General features: G+C 36.9%; 2 protein-coding genes across 3 annotated transcripts in view; both read left to right on the top strand.

Moving 5' to 3' along the window:
• Positions 1 to 1,807: 1,807 nt before the first annotated feature.
• NDUFA5 (NADH:ubiquinone oxidoreductase subunit A5) lies at positions 1,808 to 15,429 on the top strand. Of its 2 annotated transcripts, XM_082472442.1 has the most exons (5): positions 1,818 to 1,956; positions 2,265 to 2,309; positions 6,219 to 6,335; positions 11,284 to 11,349; positions 14,471 to 15,429. In XM_082472442.1, the coding sequence occupies exons 1-5, from the start codon at positions 1,936 to 1,938 to the stop codon at positions 14,570 to 14,572; spliced, it is 351 nt and encodes a 116-aa protein (XP_082328568.1). In that variant the 5' UTR covers positions 1,818 to 1,935; the 3' UTR covers positions 14,573 to 15,429. The 2 variants fall into 2 exon arrangements, with proteins under 2 accessions (XP_082328569.1, XP_082328568.1); XM_082472443.1 differs by lacking the exon at positions 6,219 to 6,335 and having other exon boundaries at positions 1,808 to 1,956.
• Positions 15,430 to 15,573: 144 nt separating this feature from the next.
• Positions 15,574 to 23,754, top strand: part of IQUB (IQ motif and ubiquitin domain containing) — a 73,637-nt gene continuing 65,456 nt past the window's right edge. The window contains exons 1-2 of the mRNA XM_082472549.1: positions 15,574 to 15,824; positions 19,562 to 22,175. The gene's annotated coding sequence lies outside the window, so the exon portion shown is untranslated. The remainder of the gene's footprint in view (positions 15,825 to 19,561; positions 22,176 to 23,754) is intronic.

Genomic DNA, 23,754 nt, shown 5'->3' with positions numbered 1-23,754 from the left:
GTTTAACAGGGAGGTTGAGTCCTTTTCATGTCTATTGACTCATCCTGTTTCCATTTCTGTCAATTGTCTAGTCATTTTTTTGTTTATTTTTCTACTGTATTCACTAAAAATATATTAGTTGGGTGCCTATTATGTACCAGGTACTATTTCAGGCACATGAGATATGGTAGAAAAAAATTTCCATCCACATATGGCTTATATTCTAGAAAGGATGATACCCCAAAACAATATAAGTAAGATAATTAGATAGCATATTAGAAGCTGATAAGGGCTTGTTGCAAAGCACATGTTCTAGGCGTGCAGCCTTCAGTAGTTGTGGCACAAGGGCTCAGTAGTTGTGGCTCTCAGGCACTAGAGCACAGGCTCAGTAGTTGTGGCGCACGGGCTTAGTTGCTCCGTGGCATGTGGGATCTTCCCGAACCAGGGCTCGAACCCATGTCCCCTGCATTGGCAGGCAGATTCTTAACCACTGCACCACCAGGGAAGCCCTGTGAAGTATTTTCTAAAAGGATTAGTCTAGCTACTGGGTTGAGAATGATAACAGCAAAATAAAAAATAACAAAATCACTTGTGTGGTTCTGTGTTCCATGCACTGAGTCAGGCACTTTACATATATTAATCCATTTAATATATTCCAGAGAGGTAGGCAAGAATGGAAGCAGGAAGACCTGTTCTGGTTATTAGCTCTTTTCTATTTTTTAATTAATTTTTATTGGAGTATAGTTGCTTTACAATGTTGTTAGTTTCTGCTGTTCAGCAAAGTGAATCAGTATACATATACATATGTCCCCTCTTTTTTAGATTTCCTTCCCATTTCTGTCACCACAGAGCACTGAATGGAGTTCCCTGTGCTATACACTAGGTTCTCATTAGTTATCTATTTTATACGTAGTAGTGTATATATGTCAATCCCAATCTCCCAATTCATAGTTCTATTCTTACTGATTTATGTTAAGTTCCTTATATGTTCTAGGCACCACTTATCTTTTGGTGATTATATGTGGTTACAAATATCTTCTCCCATTCTGTGGGTTGTTTTACCATTTAAGTTATATATATTCTCAATTTGTTGTGCTCTTCTCCCATTGACTTTTTAAGCAAATGCCTTTTTTAACTCCAGTCATCCCACAATTTTCAGTTATTTCTTCTTCCCTGCTACCATTCATTGCACTTGGCACAAACCTCTTTTGGAACACTTAACAAATTACTTACTAATGCATGTCTTCGTCATTGTTCTGTGAATCTCGCGATGACAGATGCTGTTTTACAAACTTTGTCCCAGCAACTAACATGTAACGGGTGTTCAATACATGTTTGTAGAGGTAAATGAAAAAAAGGGGTATGGTCCGGTATCACTTCACCTGGGAAAATGAGAAAATGGATGTTGTACTTCAGTGAGTGAAATGAAAGAGAAAAGGCTTGTGATGGGAAATGTTCTCTGGCTTTGCTTTGCCTCATAAGACTGAGAATACTGAACTAACCTTTGCACCCAAGAGATCACTTAGACGATAGCTCCGCGACCACCCTCATTTTACTGCACACTACGCTGTGGAAGAGAGGAATTCACCAAAGGTTAAGACGAATGCAGGTTCCTAGAGTGACTATGACCTCAATCTCCTGGTGTGTTTTTGTAGCTTGGAGGGTTTCCCTCAACCTCTGGGCAGGCAGGCAGCGTGAGAGCGTCAGGAACTGAGACGTAAGACACCTAACATAACCTTTGCCCCACCCTCCTGGTTTAGAGGCTTTGTGCACTCACTGCGCATGCGTCATTTTTTCTTTTAGGAATGGGCGGTGCAGAGCCTTTGCCGCCATAAAGAGCCTCAGGGGGCGGGGCCAAGCTGTTTCCAAGGTGACGGAGTGGCGGCCTCTGTGGTGGATTGAGCGGGTCTGGGCGAGTTCCCAGAGGGCTGCGCGTCCCGGTTGCTCGGCGCTGTCATGGCGGGCTTGCTGAAGAAGGTGAGGCGGGTGGAGGTCACTGACGGAATTTAGACTGTGGGGATGGAGTCAGCCCGCGGGTGGTGGCCGGAACTGTCACGGGCTTGGTGGTGCTTCTGGGGGACTCATTTTGCTCTGCCCTTAGGGGTGACCAGGTTAGCGGCTCCGATCGGAGAGGGAGAAGAAAACGCCGAACCAGCGGCTTTGAGAGACCGGTAGCTGGTTTTAGGCCAGTTTTAGCCAGGACAGTAGTGGTTTTGCTTGTCTTAGCGTGGGTACGCGGGGAATTGTAGTAAACAGCATGAATCGTGTTTTGTTTTTTTGAACAGACCACTGGCCTTGTGGGATTGGCTGTATGTGAGAGTCCACACGAGGTATGTACCTCTTTTTTTCCTTCCTGAGTTTCCAAGGAAGCCTAGAATCCTGCGACTTTGTTTCTTGAATGGTTAACGGGATACGGATATTGCAAGCCCCAAATTACAATTCAGCGTGAGCTCTTGAGTCAACAGCGGTATTTAGTACTTGGTTTATCTGGTACCACGTTTTTGTTTGGTTGTTTTGCTATGATCTCTTTCTCAAACCATTTTCTTGTTGAGTTTTTCCGTGGCATTCTAGTGGCTCACTGGTACTTTTGCGAGTGTCTTCCCAGATCTGTATCGCCATTTTCCACCTTTTCCCCCGCCTCACCTTTTCTTAGGTGCCTTAGATTCTGTACACTTTCGATTACCAAAGATAGCGGTCTAGCAGTTGCCGCCTTTTGTCATCCGTTTTCCCTTCTAGCAGGTCTTTCCTGTCAGTATTCAGACATTCTTCCATCAAAAAAAAAAAAAAAAAAAGACCTCCCTTGATCGTTCTCCTCCCTCCTATAATCACGCCATTTCTGTCCTTCCTTCTCTTTTACAGGTAACTCAAAAGTTATCTGTACTTAACGGTCTCCTATTTCTCTTATTCCATTTTGAAGGCACTCCAGTCAGGTTTGGCCAGACTGTTCTTTTCAAGGTCACCATGCTGCTAAATCCGATGGGCAGCTCACGTTTCTCATCTTTATTAACCCAGTAGCAGCATTTGACTTACTTGGCACTGTCCATCAAACACTAGTGTGCTTCAAGACACCTCAGTCTCCTGGTGTGTTTTTTTTTCCCTACTTCTTTTGGCCTTCTCCTTTTCTGCTTATCCCTCATATCCCTACTTCTAAATGGTGGAGTTCTAAGACTTTGTTCTTGGGTCTTTTCTCTATTTGTATTTGCTCTCTGTTGGTGTCTGGACCCATTCCGATGGTTTTAAATACCACCTACACACTGATAACTCTTGGGTTTCCGTGGCAAGCACACTGACCTCTCCCTTTATGGAAGTCTTGTATATTTCATTACTTAGGGGACATCTCCGCTTGGATGTCAGGCAGGCAACCTAAACTTAACATGCCCAAAATGGGGTTCCTGATCTTCTCCCCAAAACCTGCTCTGCTCTCAGGTTTGCTCATCTCAGCGAACAGCAGTTCCATTTTTCTATTCACTCAGTCAAAAGCCTTGAAATCATCTTTCATTCTTTTCTTTCTCTCACACCCCACATTTGGTACTTCAGTAAATCCTCTGGGTTCTACCTTCAAATGATACCCAAATTTTGATTACTTCTCACCACCTCCTCTACTACCCTATTCTCAGCCACCATCATCATGGCTGTGGATAATTGCATTTGCTTCCTAACTGCCTCTCCCTGCTTTTCACTGCCTCAGTTTGATCTTTTTTCGACAAAAGTCAGCCTGCTAAAATGTGAGTCAAGTCATGTGACTCCTTTCCTCAGAATTCACCAGTGCTTTTCCATTTCACTCTAAATACAAAAGTGCTTACAATGGTTTTCCAGATCGCTATTCAACGGACTGTATTCTACTGATTGATCTTGTATGTTGTCTCTCTCTACTGGATTGTAGGTTTTCATCTAGACAGGGATTTTTTATTCTTTTGTTCACTGCTAGAACTATGCTAGCACATGGTATGTGCTCAGTAACTAATGTTTGTTGAGTTAATGTCTTGTACTCATTATGAGTTCATAATGCCTTTAGACTCATTGTCTAAAACTGAACTCATGGTTTTCCCTTTCTAAATCTGTTTCTTCCACTGTGGAGTATTTTTCTTGATGGTATCAAAGTCTTTCTACTCTGCAGGCTGGGAATTGGACATCATAGTTGATACTTCTCTTACCTCTTTTATCTTCATATTCACTCCAGTGATGAATTTTGTTGATCCTTTTCTATAACAGCTCTCCATTATGACCTCTCTTTTTTTGTCCTACTATTATTACCACAGTTTAGTCCCTTGTTCTTGTGTAGAGATTTGCAACAACCTTGTTACTGGCCTTTTTCTCTGTTGTTCCTTTATCCTATTCTTTTAACTCACTACTGCCAGATTAATTTTTCTGAAGCACACATCTAATCACAATTTCCCTAAATCTTTTAATTGCCCACATAATAAAGCCCAAATGCTTTAACTTGCCATGCAGAACCACATACAGTCTGATTTGCTTTTTCTCCAACCTTATTTCCAAAGCATTTTCTCTGTGTCCTATATTCTAGCATGTGCTGTCCAATAAAAATATAATGCAAGTCATAAATATAAACCATGCTCGTAGTACAAAATTTTCTAGGAGTCACTTTTTTTTAATAAAGAAAAAGTTAATATATTTTATTTTACCTAACATATCCAAAATATTACCATTTCAATATATAATCAATATAAAAATTAATGATATTTTATAGTCTTTTTTTCATACTAAATGTTCAAAATCCAGTGTGTAGTTAGTTACACTTAACAGCACATCTTAGTTCAGATTTTTCACATTTCAAGTGCTCAATGGCCAAATTTGGCTAGTGGCTACTATATTAGACAACACAGTTCAAGGGAAATAGAACTATATAATAATTACTTTACATTCCCCATATTTTCTGCCATTCAATCCTCTGTATGTATTCTATGTGTAAGATTGCCTTTCCTAACATCTTCAAATGTCTAAGTCCTACCATCCCTCCAGGTCTATCTCAGATGCTGCCTTTTCTATGAAACCTTCTCTGATATCTGCTGATGTGACTCTTCTTTCCCCAATAGAATAATAATGCTAACACTTATTGAAAATGTGCGCCAAGTACTGTTCTAAGTTATACAAAATCCTATGAAGCTGATATTATTAACATCCCCATTTTAGAATTCATGTCTCTTACCAGGCCTTTCTATTGTCATGCCCTTTGCTCAAATTGAGGAGAAATGAGGCTAAACCACCCCTCACACACACACACACACACACACACACACACACAATTTAGATTATATGTTATCTAACAAGCTCTACATTAGTATAGTAAAATACCCTCTATTATGGAACATCATATTCAAATATAGAAGTAATGTCTAAATATGCAGAGTACTTTTTAAGAAAAATGATTCTTAGAGGCCCTTAAGGTTGGTTTTGTTTATTCATATATATGGTGAATATATATAAATGAAATTAGGTATTAGCATCTACGGTTTCATACAATTAAACTAAAACAAATTTCAAATTAAATTTCAAAGAAGTAATGAAAAATCCTCATCACATATGTATATTTATGATTATACTTAATATTTATGAACTGTGAACTAGGGTCTACTATAACAACCTTTTATCATATGACTTTATTGCTGGCTGCTGTATTGAACTTTAAGTTCAGTGTGCTTTAATACGTGCTGCTTTAATATGTGCAGTGACTCAGTTTTCTTGCTGCTTTTTTCTGTTGAGCCTGTGGTGAAATCTTCAAATGGTACCAACTTGATCATAGTCACTAAGCATAAGCACTGACGTATCATCACTACATTCCGTTACATTTGATCATACTGATAATATACTACTTATATTATTTTTCTATTTCTATAGAAATTCAAATAAAAATTTTTTTAAAAATCAGAATTTTCAGTGCTTAGGACCGCAATTTGAGACATACTGATTTAGTAAGTGATTTAATTTACCAAAAAGATTGTTAGCAATAAGTTAGAATGCAGTTTTATTTTTGTTATCATACCTTTAACTTCTGTACAACTTTTGTCATACATACAAATATGAAGTTTCCATCTTTATATTCACATTTTTCCTAAGTTGTAAAGGGATCGATAGGCATAGACATGAAGAAGTTGCAGCAAGGAAAAGTTAAATGCTTTTTAAAAAAACAGGTGTGAATTTTTTTTTTTTAATAATCGGTGAGACTTTTTAAATCTTTGGTGACATTTTAAACTGGAAATTTGTATTTTTTGTCTTTTCAGAGGCTAAAAATATTGTATACAAAGATTCTTGATGTTCTTGGACAAATCCCTAAAAATGCAGCATATAGAAAGTATACAGAACAGATTACAAATGAGAAGCTGAGTATGGTTAAAGCGGTAAGTAGCTAACTTGATTTTGTTTTCTTGGATGTATGGTATCCAATGCAACATTTAACAAAAAAATAAAAAATTCAGTTGATTACTTTTTGCATATTCTGCACACTTTCGTCTCTCATTTCTATTCTCCTTCCTTCCATGCATTTCTTCCATCCTTTCTCCCTTTCATTCATCCAACTCCTGTTTATTGAGTACTTTTTATATGACAGGCACTATAAATACAGGAGTGAAAGAATAAGATCAAGTCCCTTCCTTAAGTTAACATTATAGCTTTCTTTTATCTCTCTTACCTATCTAGTCCTTTATTGATCTTTTACTTCTTATCCATAGATATATCAATCTTTATTTCATTTTTCTAGTTTTAGAGTAGAGAAGAATGAAAACAAAACCGAAAAAAAATATGTATATTGTGTTTAACAACTGTCAGGAATAACTATTTTAAAAAGTGCTTTGTTATGAAAAGAAGAGGACCAAGTTAGTCTCTTAACTACCAAAAATTATATTGAGCATTGTTATGGACAGAATGTTTGTGTCCTCCCAAATTCTTATGTTGAAGCCCTAACCCTGCAGTGTGGAGTAATTAAGGTTAATGAGATCATAAGAGTGGTACACTGATCCAGTAGGATTAGTATCCTTCTAAGAAGAGATACCAGAGAGTTTGCGTTCTCTGCCATGTAAGGACACAGCAAGAAGGTCACTGTCTGCAAGCCAGGAAGAGAGCTCCCACCAGAAACAGACTCTGTCGTACCTTGATCTTGGACTTCCAGTATCCAGAATTGTGAGAAAATAAATTTCTCTTGTTTGAGCCATCCAGTCTATGTATGGTATTTTGTTATGGCAGCCCAGGCAGACTAATACAAGCATTTTACAGCTTCTGAATCAAAGGCCCTAGACAGGCACACAATAGACTGCTGCTAATTCTTTTATACCAAACTATATTGCACTGTTGTTAAATTTCCACACTAGCAGTTATTTCGTGGACTTTTGTAATTATCCAAAATAGTGTTCATAAACTCCAAAAGTTTAGAACCACTTATACATGTAATAAGTGGCCCTAATATAGTTTTATTATTATTAGATCACCAAACTCTGTAGTCCAGAGATAATTCTTACATTTTCTGCAGGTATATGGCAAAACAGTGCAATTCGATTTGGAACTTTTATTCTTATCTTGGCAGTTCTGGAAGTAATTCACAGATTACAAGTCTCTAAAGGGGAAATTAACATTTCTTTTGAATTCATCTTTCTTTAAGGAAAATGGGCGTATGCATTTTTTCCCATCTCATGGTAAGAAATTTCTCTTTTTCTTTTCATGAGGTCAGTCTCTTCAACTGTCTTTTATTCTCTGCTTTCCTTCTCCATAACCGTGTTCCCCTTTAATCATTTCTTCTCTGTTTCTCTTTTAGCCTCCCATTTTATTATCATCTTTCAGTTAGCCTCAAAATGTATTTAGCTTTTTCCTACCTTAAAAGAAAAAGAAAACTTATCCTTATATTTTCCTTTACTTTTGCCAGTGTCACCCAAAGAAGAGTTCACTGTCATTGCTTTCACTTAATAGTTCTAAAATTCTTTTCTCTGACCTAGGCTGTTTCAGTTGCCTTATAACTAAATTGGTCTGTGTTTAGTTCTATCATATTTCATTATATGCCCCACACTGCCAATAGGGTCTTTTTTTCAATATGTAAATCTGATCATGAGATCTTCCTGCTTAAAACCTTACTATGGTTTCCTGTTCAGTGTTTCTCAAAGGCTGAGTTTAAGGATTTATGCTGGGCTGGTTGTGTGAAACTCATCTAGCTACCTTTATCTGCATGATTTTGACGTATAGCCAGGTTTGGGAGCCTCTGGCTTACAGGATGAAGTCTTTAGCATGGTATGGAAGCCCCCCCAAGATCTGGCTCTAAGTTATCTTCTCAATCTTATCTTGTCGTTTCCTGTTTTGTACACTATACTTCAGTAATACCAGACTGCTGACAGTTATGTGAGTTCCATGCAATTTTGTTTTTGGTTTCTTTGTATTTTCTCTTCCCTCTTCCTGGAATACCCTTACCTTGTCTGCCAGGCAGTTCTTACTCAGTCCTCAAGATCTGTCACTTCCTCTGTGAAGCCTTTTATGTCTTCTCTACTAGTCCATAAGCTACTTGTGAATTGCAGTCATCTTTTTATCCCAAGAATCTAGCTTAGTGCCTGACAGTTAATGAGGTCCTTAGAAATATTTGTTTATCCAAAAGGCTGTATACAAATAATTTTTAAAAACAACAAGCACTATGTAATAGCTGTATTGCTGAATCCTGTTTGATAAAATTAACACAAATTTTTAACCCCACCCATAGAGCCATGGAATCTTCAGGGAATATTGTAATGATTATAAAGTGTCTAAGCCTAAAATGGAAATAAAAGTAAATATTTTTTTCAGATTATACTAGGGAGATAGTAATAGCATAGTGGTGAAAAGCATTGGTTTGTGGCCTTTCCAAAATTTTCATCTCAGCTCTAATACTTATTTGGTGAGTTGGCATATTGCCCATTTTCTCTGTCTCAATTCCCTCATCTATAACTTGGATATAATAAAACCTGCCTTGAACACTTGTTGTTAGAACTGAATGGGTAATATATGTACAGTGCTGAACAGTTGCAAGCATATAGTGAGCATTCAGTACATGGTACCTTATTAAGCTTGGTGGCATTATGCCATTAGTAAATAAAACTCACATTATTGACCCAACTTAAGTAAGACAAATTTTGAATTGTTTTCCCAACACAGGCTTTTCCTGAGTTGAAAATAATGTTGAATATTCCTTGCCTTCTCTACATTCTCCCTCCTGGGTGTCATGACAGTGACCAGCTTCCCTGTTTTGTTATTAATTTTTGGCTTCATAGCTCAGTCATTTTGAGTTAAACAGTCTTTCTCAAACATGTTCATCTGCTTTTTTTCCCTCTCTTTTCTAACTACTTTGTATTTATTCAAGAAACACTTAATGCATGTCTGTCATATGCCACGTATGGTTCTGGGCTGGAAGCTAGTGCCTACATGGCAATGAACAAAACATAAAAGTCCCTGCCTTGGAGATTATACATTAATGATGGGAGGCAAAGAAATAAATAAGAAAAATAAGTGAATAAAGAAGTACATTCCATAGTGTGTTACAACATAGTAAGTGCAGTGAAGGAAATTAAAGAAGGAAGAATGGTGTGTATGAGGGTGATGAGGGATGTTACAATATGTATTAGTTTTCTATGGTTGCTGTAACAAATTACAACAACCTTGGTGAGTTAAAATAATAGAAATTTATCGTCTTATATTTCTGGAAGCTAAAATTAGTATCGGGCAAAAATCAAGGTGTCGGCAGGCCTGCACTCCCTTTGGAGGCTTTAGGATAGAATTCATTCCTTGCCTTTTCCAGCTGTGGTGGCTTTTTTTATTCCTTGGCTTGTGGCTGAGTCACTCCAGTCTTCACTTTTTCTTCTTCCATGTGTAATTTCCCTCTGCCTCTCTCTTATAAGGACACCTATAATTGTATTTAGGGCTCACTCAGATAATCTAGGATAATCTTCCCATTCCAAGATCCTTAATCACGTCTGCGAAATATTTGCCATATAAAGTAACAGTCATAGATTCCAGGGATTAGTTCGTGTACAGTTTGTGGGGCATTATTCCAGCCTACCACAGTATAAATTATCAGAGTGGTTCTCACTAAGAAGAAGATGTGTGAGCAAAGGCTTTGGTGGAAGTGGAGGAACAAGCCATACAGATATCTTGGGTCAGCCAGCAGGTGCCCTGAGACAGGTGCCAATTCCTGTAGAAAATAACTTTTTCTTCTCCCTCTTTTCACTCCATTTATAGGCCAAGAAGCTACCCTATTTACACCTTATTTACATATGCATGTGTGTATATAGATCATGGTTTCTGGCTCTCAAAAAGCTTGGTCTACTAGAAAGTAAATATATGTCATTGAATGTTCTAGTTACTATATTAACGTTTTTTTTTTTGGAGTCAAAGTAGGGAAACACAGTGGCTATTTTATTTTTAATTGTTTTTTTTAACTTCTTATTTTATATTGGAGTATAACCGATTAACAATGTTGTGATAGTTTCAGGTAACCTATTATTGAAGAATAATGTACATAAAGAAATGTGCAGACATTATAAGCATAGAACTTGATGTATTTTCACAAAGTAATCACACATGTCAACACTAAATCAAAAAAGAGGACATTTCCAGAATGCCAAAACCCTTTCTTATTCTTCTCAAGGTTACTACCCTCCTGAAGATAACTACTCTTCTGACCTCTAACACCACAGATTCATTTTGCCTGGTTTTGAACTTTTTATAAGTGGAATCATCAATATGTGTTTGTCTGGTTTCTTTTGCTTAATAATATGTTTGAGAGAATCATCTATGTTGTTGCATATAGTTGTAGTTTGTTCATTCTCATTGCTCTATAATATTATATTATATTCGGATACTACAGTTTATTCATTTATTCTATTATATATGGTCATTTGGATTGTTTCTGGTTTGGGGATGTAACTTATGCTGCTGTGAACATTCTTGAACATGTCATTTGGTTAATGTATTATGCATTTCTGTTTGGCATATACCTAGGAGTAGAGTTCTGGGTCATAGGGTAGCATTTATTTTTAATGCTAATGCTCAAGAGGAAATATAGGAAGTACTAAGAAAATAAAGTATTATTTTAAAATCTGTATTTTAGAGAAACTGAATTAAACATATTCTTACCCTTGATAAGCACATCAATAAACATTTAACACTTTTAATATTAAGACAGAAAAGCAATAAAATAGTAGAGAGATGAAATGGCTCTTAACCAGATATTTGGTAAAAATTAGCAAGGGTACAATGAAAGAAAAATTAATTACATTTGTCATATTAAGTGCTTTTTGTGCTTCTTTAACTATTTTTTTCTTTTTTTCCCTTAAATTATAGGAACCAAATGTTAAAAAATTAGAAGAGCAACTTCAGGGAGGCCAAATAGAAGAGGTGATTCTTCAGGTAAAGAAAAGTTGAATATTCAGATGTTTAGCTTCAAATGTTCAAAGGCACAATGTTATAGAGGTACAAAACTGACATTCCAGAAAGAAAAGAAAACTAAACTTTTTAATTTATATCAATTCATCCAATAGAAGACTAACCACATAAGAAAATGCATACTCTGACATGTGTATGTCAGTTAAATATTTATCATTGATTATAATTTGAATTTATGAGGCTTTTGTTGGAAGTTTGGAATTTAATTAGCATGTTCTTGTTAGCCTTTCCTTAGTTCAAATTAGTAACAGTATTATTGCTATTTGAATAATTTATCTTTTTAGATACATATACTTTTACATTTTAAAGGGTTACTATATTTTTAATATGGAAAAATACAGATCTTTTGAGTCATAAAATTAAAATGTAGTTTCATTTTTATTTTTGACTCTTGAAGGTTAAATTCTTAAAATATGTTTTTGTATTTCATGTTTTGTAATTTATATTGTTAAAGTTTTTACTCTGTCATTTGTTTTTAGTGTTTTTCTTATATATTTCTTTGAGATTTTTTTCAAATAAAAGATATTAACCTTAAATTTTTGCTATATTGTTTGTTTTTTCTTTTTTTAGTCTGTTCTTTGCCTTTTGACTTTTCTCCCATATGTAGAGGTTTTAAAATTTTTTACTTGGTCAAATCACTCTCCCTCTGCCCACTCCCCTTTTAATCTCCCCTCCTTCCCAATATTATATATAGGTTTAGAATGTCTTCCCCTTATAAGGGTCTGATAAATGTTTAATTCTGTTTCATGTAATTGTTACGTTTTTCGTATTTTTAAAAAATGTAAACATTTTTTTCTTACGTTTTCTTGCCTTTTATCAAAATCTCTTACCAATAGACATAATATATAAATTTGAAAGAATTGTTAGACGGCTCTGTTAAAAGAGGAATGGAGTATTCAGACAGCTTTCTATAAATGTAAACTGTTTCAGTCATTCAGAGGCCTATTTTCTTCGCCTTCCTATTCATTTGCCAGGTTGAATATGGTACTAGATGAAGTGTTATGGGAATTTAATGCAAACTTATTATTATTGTCTTCCTTCTGTTCCTCTTTCTTTTCTACCTGATTTCACTTTGATCATAACTTTAGTTTAGCTGGTACATTAATTTATCATGCAGTTATAGTCGTAGGGTACATTAAGTATTTTTACGTTATCTGTGCAGTTCTCAAATTTTCATGGGCTATGCTAAGGTTAAATTTTAATAATGCTTTATTTAACCCAGTAGATCTAAAATAGTATCACTGAAACATATCATCAATGTAAAAAATTAAGACATTTTACATTTTTTTTATACTAAGTCTTTAAAATCTGGTGTGTATTTTATACTCTCAGCACATCTGAATTTGAACTAGCTACATGTCAAGTGCTCACTCAGTAGTCACAGGTAGGTAGTGGCTACCGTACTGGACAGCCCATTTCCAGAGGGACATATGAGAGGAATGAGGAAAGGGTAGTGTGTCGGAAGCCAGAGAAGAGGGAGGGAGTGGATACAGGCGCCACATGCCAGCTGAGTCCAGCTCCCTGAAGTAGGGCTGACTTCAGTGGTGTTCAGGGGGAGGAACCCTCCTCAGCGTGCAGTGACTTTTTGGGGACATAGAGAAGGCATGAATGTTCAAGAGACAAAAGTCAAAGGGCATTCAGAGAGAGAGTCATCCTTAGGGATAGTTGTAATCAGTATTTTCTCATTTTAGCATTAGGAAATGCCTCTACCCCCAGATTTCTGTTTATCTGCTCTTTTTAACTCATTGTTTATATACATTTTAGACTGTTGCTGCTAAACATAGATTGGCTGTTTCACACCACTGACATAAATGAGGCATTGCCTTTTTTTTTTTCCTTAGTTGTGGCTCACGGGCTCCTTAGTTGTGGCTTGCCGGCTCCTTAGTTGTGGCATGTGAACTCTTACTTGCAGCATGCATGTGGGATCTAGTTCCCGGACCAGGGATCGAACCCAGGCCCCCTGCATTAGCAGCTCAGAGTCTTAATCACTGCACCACCAGGGAAGTCCCGAGGCATTGCCTTTTAACTGGAGAATTATAGCCTCTGATAGAAACTAAGCATTCATTCTGTGTTTGAATTCTTTCTCTGATGTCCTGACAAGTGTTCAACAGTGTTCTTCTAAGTTGGCCAGAGTTGTCATAGGTCTTTTTGCTGTGGAAAAAATGTGAAATAAGAAGATAGCTAAACAGGGAGACCAGCTTGGTGCTTTGTGTCCAACTGGAGGGGTGGGATAGGGAGAGTGGAAGGGAGACGCAAGAGGGAGGAGATATGGGGACATATGTATATGTATAACTGATTCACTTTGTTATACAGCAGAAACTAACACACCATTGTAAAGCAATTATACTCCAAAAAAGATGTTAAAAAAAAAAGATAGCTAAAATATATTTGTTAAATATGTTGTAAATTGTGTTTGAAAGGAAAAATTAAATGTAACATAATCTGATTAAGGAAACTGATTTGATTGATCAGTAAAAATACAACTCTTGTATGCTCTTACACTTCACAGATCACAGTTTTACAGATTGTGGGTCTAAAGGATTATGGATCATGAAATCAGTTTAGGTGGATTGTGACTAGTTTTTTTTTACATTCAATAGAAAATAGAGTGTATGACAGCTAGTAAAGGTGATGATATTTTTAGTTTTGTTTTAGTTGTATGTGCATCTTGTGGATCCCTTAGTAAAAAAAAAAAATTTTTTTTAAATGGTGGGCCATGGTAAAATAAAGTTTGAAAGCCATTAACATAGATTAAGAGACATACTTCTTAAGAGAATTTGTAGTCTAAATGGTGAAACAGACAATTAAGATCAAAAACTCACCAACTAAACTTTTGAACACTCTAAAAGCAAATTTTAATCAAATAGAAGAAATCAAAAGCCATCCTTTCTTACTTATGATGATTGTGTAGCTGTGAGAATTAAGGTAATTTAATTAATGATGTTCAACATGTGATGGTGGAACAGCTTATTATGTATTAATATGAAAAAAGTAGCTCTACTAGTTTATATTTCAGTTATTAGCTGTGATAAATATCTATTAGACAATATAATCAAACAATCTTTTAAAAATTTCTTATTAACAGGCTGAAAATGAACTAAGTCTGGCAAGAAAAATGGTGCAATGGAAACCATGGGAGCCTTTAGTGGAAGAGCCTCTTGCCAACCAATGGAAATGGCCAATATAAGCATCATTAAATGACTTGTGTGTTTATGGGAAACTGATGTAATTAAATATTCTGTTATATTAAAAATATTTCCATATTATTGACATCTTATAATCAAGAAAACTGATACAGAACATATATAGGAGACTTGATAAAATCGCTGATTATGTAATAGGGACTTGTGAATTGGTTTTTGATTTGTAGAGCATTCATTCAAATTATTTCAAAAATATTTTTTAAAACAGAAATGTTGTGGGAAGATTTGAAAGTTAATTGGAAAAATTCCTATAGATCTCCAATGCAGGGGCCATATTCAAAAGGTGAAGTATTTTTAGTAATATCTTTAACATGTCATTTAATTTTTTTTATTCTGAAAAAACATAAAAGGTACTTAATTATTATTATTGTTTAAACAAATTTATAGGTCACTGTTTGAAGTGAAGTAGTAAGAAAAAACCTATCAAATTAGAATTCATTGTACACTTGAGAAAATTGATTTGGTATTTGAAAGAAAAATTTTTATTTATAGTGGTAGTTGGAAAAACTTTTCCTTTTGTCTCATTTTTAAGGAAGTTAGCTTTCTGGCCCTTTGCCTTTAGTTTTCTTGATCAACCGAAGTACAGTAGGATAGAGATAGAATTTCTGTAAAAGAAGAGACATTAAGAGTTCTTAAAGTTTATCTGACTTACAGATAGGCTTATATTCAAAACATCTTAGTTGTATGGTTATAACTTCAAAGTGGAATCATTAAGTAGTTTTCACTAATTTCCAATATGGATGCAGCTGGGTATCAAACAAGATAAATGCTGTTCAAAGAAAGAAGCAGTTTGGTAAGTTTAAGGTTAAACAAAAATAAAATTACTTTTCATATGTCCTCACCTTTTCTACCTAGCCTCCTATCATTTCTAAGTATTTAAATTTGGTAGTTCTTACCTTCAAAGATAAGAACAAAGTACTTTTGTTTTTTGTGTGTGTATGTGTGCATGTACATATGTGTTTTGCTATCTCTTGTGGCCAAACAGAACCTTTCGGAATTTTCGGAATGAGGGGAAAAAAATGTATTTTTCTTTTTTTCCAATATTTCTCCCCTTATATAGATGTAAATTGAGTGCTAAAGGAATATTTAAAGTGGATTGAGATAATTTTTAGCAGTCAGACTGCAAGAGGACGCTTCTGTGTGGGAAGTGGGAAAAGCATTTGGGGGCGGGTCCAGCGGCTCTCATTCCCAGGCTCCAGCACTACTGTGAACTCAGTGACTAAGTCGAGGCACGTGGTCAGTTTCTCAAAAGAACCTATTGATTTCCTTCTCTGTAAAAGAAGTAGAATTTATGATTTATATCTTCCTTTTCAGTTCTAACCATTTGCTTTAATATATAATTTTACTGAGGTCAAAATATATGATCTTAAAGCATGTTTGCGTAGGTGCTTTCAAGCTATTTTTCTGGCCAACCATTTTTTCAGGTCCTTTGGGTACATGAAAACAGAAAGATGACTTGATACATACTTCCAGCTCCATTTCTCCCATGATCCTTGGCATCTTATATATTTCACCAGCAGAGCTCCTGTGGCTGTTAATAAAAGGGGACCTTATATGATGTTTACATTAGAAATTAGAATGCTAGTTGTACAATAGCAGTAGTAGTCATAGTAATAATAATAATGACTAATGTTTGTTCATGTTTGCCAGGCAATTTTCTAAGTACTTGACTAATGTTACTCATTAAATCTGCATTACAACTCTTAAGAGTGAGATCCTGCAAATTTTTCCAGATAAAGAAACCAGAATTCAGTTGCAAGTAGTGCTCCCCTGCAATTAGGCAACATGGGGACCCTGGAGAAACTGAGGCAAAGAGACAGTGTAATAACATACCCAAGGTTACATAGTTAGCTCCTTGTGGAGCTAACTTCTGAACCTAGACAGTCTTGCTCCAGAACTCATGCTCCTAAACATTATATTTTTTTTTATGAATATGCTTGGGACGCTGTCCCTCCTGCCTGTACTGTTTGGGCTGCACCAAAAGAATGTAGATCTAAAAAAAAAAAAGAATGTAGATCTGCTTTCTTAACTTTTTCTGTCAAAGTACCTATAAAAAACAAATATAAAGTAATAAACTGGATTTCATTTTGTACAGAAATCTTCATATGGATCATAGGCAGATAATGTTAATGGGGTAGGTATTTTAAAGACATCACTATGTGGTCCACTCTTCTACACTTCCTAACTGCCATTCCAGCTGCCCCCTATAATCTTACACCCGATTGTTTTTATGTCTGCAAATGTTCTCCAGGTGCTTTTTATAAACTTCCAGATTAACCTCTCCTGATCTTTTGCAGCTGATTCTTCTATTTAAAGATCTTCAGTTGTTGCTGAGTGGCTTCTAGACTAATTTGAGTAATTTTCCGAATGGCCCATTTCAGTCTCCCTGGGCTCCTCATAGGTCTCATTCAAGTAAATCACCATAATCCAGGCACCTCAAGAAAAAGCAGCTAATCAGTTTGAGCTTTGCAGACAAAGAAGAAAGTAGCAGCAAAGTGATGCCCCCTTTTTCCAGTCTGTGGACTGAGTGCAGAATATTCAGAATTCTGGCATCCTTTCCTTTGGGATGAAAATGGCTTATACCTAGGATAAGCATATAATTTTTCATTCATTGTGTAATGATTGTGAGAGTGAAAGGAAGTATGATAGTCATTTTGCCTCTTCCTCATTATTCCACTCCCTGACTCCCTCAGAATTGGGGATGGAAGTAAGGAAGCTTATCTCTGTTTTAATTTCCTTTTCTAATCCTAAAGTACAGTTAGAGAAGTGAAGCTAATTGAGCTTTTTTGTGGTTACAAGGCAAAGCAGATTCATTTTTGAGCACAGCAGTGAAGATTAGGATACTAGATAAAAAGGAAAGCAATCTTCTGTCAAATCTATCAAATGGAGAAAATCAGGATTCTTTTTTATTTTTTTCACTGTAAAAAGGCAGCTTACATTATTCTTGTGATGCTGGTGGGTGCAGGTGTGAGCAACCTGTCGGCCTCCATTTCTGAGCTGGAGGGGCCCCAGAGGCCCTGAGGCCAGCTCTCTAAGTGCAAGGGTCCCTGAGGGCTGCCTGGTCCACATTTGCAAAGTGGAGTGCAGGGCAACTTCTCCCCAGGTCAACCCAGCCGGTTTGCCTGCCTCTCACTTGGGTCCAGGTGAGAGCTTCCTCAAATCCACATGACTCTTGTCACCAGATTCTTAAGTAGCTGAATTTAGGACCTACTACGATGGGAAGACTTGCTGTGTTGCCTTCAGAAGTTAAGTCTCTTTACCTGATGCTTCATCAGGCTTTTCAAATGGGCCTTCCCACTGGGCCAGCTCTTCTAATTCCTTCTAACAGCCAAGACAGTATTCCAGAGTCTGTGTTCTTCTGTTCACTTTCATTTTTCTCAAAAAGCCAAGATCTTCAGGTCTTGCAGGACCTTGCCTGCCGTGTTCTCCAACTGAAGAGGACTGTAGAGCTTGAACCCTTGCCACGTCCCCTGACTTCTTAATCACTGGAAGGCAGTTTGCTTCTTAATCACTGGAAGGCAGTTTGCTACCCTCACATTTTTTCTTCAAAGGGAGAAAATCAGCAGTGCTCCATCGAAGAAAATTCCCACATATAGGTTAATATCAGCCTTTTCTTTTTCCTCCCACTCTCAAGGGCTATATAGACAAATGGAAGTTAAAGAAACTGCCTATGCAAGTGTGTTCTGGGGTCTAGGGTAAAGCAGCAAATCACCGAACATACCATGAGTAGTATTTTGCATCTTAGGTCAGAATTTCCTTTGAAACTCAGTACTTGGTGGGATGGCAGCCTATACTACAATTACAATGGAGAAAAAAGTAAATGAGAAGATAGGAGTTTGGTTTAGAGGAGAATGAAGAGGTTTATTTTCAATAGAATTCACAAGAAATTGTAGGGGAGCAAAACTTGCCACCCCAATATGTCTGTGGCATGCAGATTATTTTGAGCTGAAAACAAGGCCTAAAAGACTCAGGAAGAAATTTTGAAGGAAGCTATCACCATACATAACTATCGTATGAACTAGGTGTATAGACAGGGAGGAACCTAGCAGTCTGTTAAAATTTCCGTGTCCCATTGTCTCTGCATGGCCCAGCAAACATTTATTTACCAAACATTCGCTCTTCTATATCCTTGTGAAATGCCTTCCTCCCCTCTGAAGTCCCAAACAACTACCCACAACATCCTCTTGTCTTTAGTTAAAGATGGTATTTAATGTGAGGGTTTCAGCCGTTTTGGTGAGTTACTCAGTTTTCTTGGGTCTCTCCCATGTATGTGTTATTAAAATTTGTGTGATTTTCTCTTGTTAATCTGTCTCAGGTCAACTTAATTCTTTGACCAGGCAGAAGACTGTAGAAGGGTAGAGGAAAATTTCTTCCTCCCCAACAAAATCAAAGTGGGAATGTGATACAGAAATTGAATTATTTATGGGGACTGAAGAAATTTATTCGAATGTTTTCATTTAGAGGTAATAAGCCAAAACTCTCCTTAGTGAAGGAAAATATAAGAAAAATAGTGAATTAGAATAGGCTACCCCTAAACCTCAATGTCTTAATGCAACAAAAGTTTGTTTCTTATTCATATTACATGTCTAATGAGGGTCGACAGTGCTCAAAAGAGTCACACAATGGATCTGGGCTGAGAATGATGACATTTCAACACGTGGTTTCATAAACAGAGGCAGAGGAAAGGGAACATGGCAAATCATATAGAGAAACAAGAAATAGAAAACCAAAGTTAAAAAAAATTTTTTTGGAATGTACTATAGAAGTCATAAATTTAACTTGCCACACATTGCTAATATTGGGTTTTCAAAGTGGTCTTTCGGTTTATATTGGTTGCTAATTTTTTGTTGTGTGCGTACATGATATGTATGGTCAATTAGCTTCTTTCTATACATGACTGTAAATGAAAAGCATTGCAGAGATTCTTTTTTGGGATTTCTCATAATCTTCAAATATGTTGGTTTCTTTTTCAGGTGAACATTTTAGGCATTTCTAAAGGTAAACATTACTATTTTATGATAATATTTCATTTAACTCTCTTTTTCTATGACTGGAGGGTTGGTTCTTTTTCTTAGGGTAAAATAGGTCCACAATTCTATATCTAAATTCTAAACTCCAAAAATGTTTGAAAATGGAAAGTTTTTTAATAACTCATTTGGAAGCAAAACCTGACCTGAATTGAGAAAAGGCTGTTTATGGTCTTTAACCCACTTTAATGTGATTATGGATACATTTTGTTATAGAAGTATTAATGTATTTGCTTCTGGAGTACTTCCCCAGGCCCACTGAAGGTGTTACAGAATATACAGTATATGTCCATATTACCTTTCAAAAATCTGAAAAAAACCTGAATTTCAAACACATCTGTCCTTAAGGTTTCAGAAAAGGGACTATGGATCTTTATTTCCAGTCTCTTAACAAGCTCACAAAAGTATTATGATCCAAATTCAGTTCTTACAGATAATTTCTAAAGAATAATTTTGAGGTCCTTGGTCTAAATTATTCTTCTAATATTTTTTTCTGATTCACTCATTTGCATTTTAGCATGAAGTAACAATGGGAAATACTTTGAAATGCTTGATTTCATAAAGCCACTAGATGGCATCTTTGTAAAAATAAAAATACTTTAAAAGAAATGTTTATTGTATAAATAAAGGGTGAGATAAATAAAGGTGGATTCTTATTTCGTGAGAAATAAAGATAAGTCATTTTGGGCAATAAATCCTGAGAAAAATGCATAGGTTTATGTAAAATGCATAGGAAAAGTAAAATGGTATTTTAAATTACTTTTCCACCTTCAGAATTGAGGGTCTTTTTCTGATTGGTTGTTTTCAGCTTGCATTTACATTTATTTTACATAACCAAACAACCGTATATCTGTGTGTGTTTGTGTGTATATACACATATATATGTATGTGCTTTTGATGTGCTTTCCAACTTGTATAGACTACCTGGGAAGCCTACCAATTAAGTTAGGCTTATATTGTAAAATTGAGTTGTATAAAATCGCCTCCACAGCAAACTATAAATAAAATATGAACATATAGTGGGTATCAAATCACATTTAAGATGGTGAAGTACTTAAGTTATCTACCACCAGGTTTTCATCCCTCCATCTCCTGCCTCTATGACTAAATCTAGCTTTTCATACTGTCCCTAACAGGGAGGGCAGTGAATGATACATTTTAAACAGGAGACCCAGAAAGGTGAGTGTTTAAAACCAATTAAATTCTCATTACTAGTAAAATTTAAGATACATTATGATTTTGGAGATGGGAGTAGGGGAGCACTGGGAAGAATTTGTCTGTGTATCTCCAGCAACATCTGGTTTATTCATGAGACACTAACCCTAGTGGTTATCAAAATGCCCTTTTCTCTGCTCTTCATGAATATGTGGATTCATGAAATGATTTAAATGCATATGCTTTGGGACTTTTCTGGTGGTCCAGTGGTTAAGGCTCCAAGCTCCCAATGAAGACGGCCCAGGTTCCCTCCCTGGTCAGGGAACTAAATCTGGCATGAGACAACTAAAAAAAGATCCCGCATGCTGCAACTAAACATCCTGCTGAAACTAAGACCGGGCGCAGCCAAAAAAAAAAAAAAAAAACACGACGTTTTTATCTAAAACCATTAGCAAAGCCAATTTCATCTGAGAATATAATACATATTCTATATTGTTCTAGTAAGAAATATCTATTTTAAAATGAGATAAAGATGGAAAAAAATTACATTGGACATTAGGAAGTTATTGGGGAGAGGAGAATGCAATTTCAACAGAATGGCATAAAGGAATGAAGACATTGAACATTATGAAGGAAGAATGGACCTGTACTATATATAACAAATTTTAGTTTTATTACTTAATCTTACATCTTTTTTAAATATCAAAGGGTTTTAGGTCAAAGGCAGCATAGAATAGTGGTTTAAAATGGAGGTTCTGGAGTCACACTGCTTGGGTTTATTTCTGGTTCCCCCACCAAACCTCTCTGAGCCTTAGTTTCCTCATTAGTAAGAGGAAGCAGATCACAGTTCTTCCTTTAAAAAATCATTGTAAAATTTAAATTAGAAGTATATGTAAGTGCTTAGTAACAAATAATAATAAATGTTAGCTATTATGAAGCCACATGAAGTTTGTTACTACATATACAATAGGAACACAATTGATCCTTTCCCGCAATAATACGTGCTTCTTTAAAAACCTTCTCAATTTAAAGAATTTATAGTCATAGGGGAAAAAAACCCGTTTATAATTCAGTGATTAACAATAGCTTTGCTTCTCCTGACTTAAAAGGGGAATTATTTAATAGCTCCTATCTCCCTTTTCTGTTTGGCTGCAAGGGAGCTAAGAGCCGAGTTCCAAATTTAAGAAAAGCAATTAGGCACCTGCTGCTGTACACCTGTGTTCTCCTTTGCTTAGGTCCTCACTCTCACTTCATATTTACATTTTCTCTAACCCTGATTTTTTATATCCATAGCGCGAATTGCTGTCAGTATTTGGTTCGGAGAACTGTGCCATTTCACAAGTGTAAAAGACAGCTTAGAGAGTGGTTACCATCTGAACCACTTTCGGATCTAGGTAGCGAGTAGGTAAGAAATCCCCTCGCTCCCTCACCCCGCCCCAACTTCTGCTTCATTCCTTCTCTCCGCCCCCTCCCCTGGCTCCGCCCCCTCCCCTGGCTCCATCCCTCGCCCCTTTTTTTCTAAGCGCGGGCACCGCCTCTTCTCGCGGGAGTGGTGTTCTGGTGGGAGGGAGTGGTGCCGGGGCCGTTGCTAGGATACAACCGGAAACAGAGAATTCGGCGAGCGTGGACTCTGCTTTCTAGGAGCCCGGGAAACCGCTTCTCCCCGACTAACTGCGTTTCTTAGGTAGGAGGACAGGTTCTGGCTGCCCTCGACTGGCCGTATCCCTAGGCCGACCTTGAGCGGGTGGCTAAGGCGCTGGACTCCGAGGGCTCTGTGCGGGGCGTTGATGCAACCTGGGCTCTGGGGACTGTATGGCCACTCGGGAACGTTTCACCTTTGCCTAAAAAACTGTGCCAAGCGTCCCATCTTTCTTGGTTCCTTTTCTGGCTCCGTATCTCTAATTTGGGATTCGGAAGTAGCGGCATCAAGCTAGGAGGTGTGCCTCACCTCCCACCCCGAGCGCTTATCACGGTTAATAATATAGAAGCAAGACGTGTGTGCAGCCCAGTCTGGCATTAGAAAATGTTTAGCCATCAATGGTGACCATTTTTAGTCTTTATAGAGCGCTTTCAGACATTCCTCTTTCACTCCTCTCCACCCACGGTCTTTGCTGTGCCCTGTTAAGAAACTTAAATGCTCAACAAGGCTATTTGGTAGAAGGGAAAACTGGATCCCTGCCTTACTACTTACACTAATATTCTAGATATACCAACGAAATTATGCATTGTAGGTGAAAGGGGGACGTTTTTGTATGCAATCATAGGAGAGTGTTTTTTTTTTTTTTCTTTTTAAACAACTTTTTAAAGATTATAACATTTACCCTTGAATACATAATACATAATAATACATAAAGATGGTTAAAAGTTCAAACAGTAAGAAGAGTGAACAGTGAAAATCTGTCTTGCACCCGTGTTCCCCAACTCCCTGCCCTCCAGTTCACCTTGCAGAGGTATTCTACACATATACAAAAGTAGTCGTATCTGTAACATTGTACATACTGGTATGTGCTTTTGTTGGAGGAGAGGTCATTGAAAGGACATGACCTCCGGTTTACCCACTACCCAGGGGGGCAATCGGAGGCTCTTTTCCCCTCCCCTGTCCTTGGAATGTACCTTCTGCCCATTGTTCCTGAACTAGGAGATGTGCTATTGAGACCATCGGAACTGTATACCTGACTGAACCCAGTTAAGATCTCATAAACTCAGGAATTTTGGCGGGTAGATGTTGAGATTTACTGTCTTTAGGCTGCGTAAGACAACCCTCCCTTGTAAGTTTCCTTGCTTATTAAACCTGCCACCTGCAATCTGGAGCGGTCTGCCTCTTTCTTCGATTCTCCTTGCCCTCTGTGTACCAGGCTCAATTTCTGTTTTACCCAGCGAATTCTGGAGGTTGTGAACCAAGAGCTTTGCTTTTTCACTTAATTGAAGAATACAGTATGTAGCCTTTAGAATTGGCTTCTTCATTTATCATAATTTATTTGAGA

Source organism: Balaenoptera physalus (assembly GCF_965194825.1).
Source record: "Balaenoptera physalus genome assembly, chromosome: 8".
Classification (NCBI taxonomy): domain Eukaryota; kingdom Metazoa; phylum Chordata; class Mammalia; order Artiodactyla; family Balaenopteridae; genus Balaenoptera; species Balaenoptera physalus.
The sequence above is the reverse complement of the archived record's forward strand: the minus strand, read 5'-3'. Positions and strand labels throughout refer to the sequence as shown.

Coding starts and splice junctions, on each gene's coding strand:
- NDUFA5 (XM_082472442.1), top strand. CDS start 1,936: ATGGCGGGCTTGCTGAAGAAG. Junction 1,957..2,264: donor TGGCGGGCTTGCTGAAGAAG/GTGAGGCGGGTG, acceptor TTTTTTGAACAG/ACCACTGGCCTTGTGGGATT. Junction 2,310..6,218: donor TATGTGAGAGTCCACACGAG/GTATGTACCTCT, acceptor TTGTCTTTTCAG/AGGCTAAAAATATTGTATAC.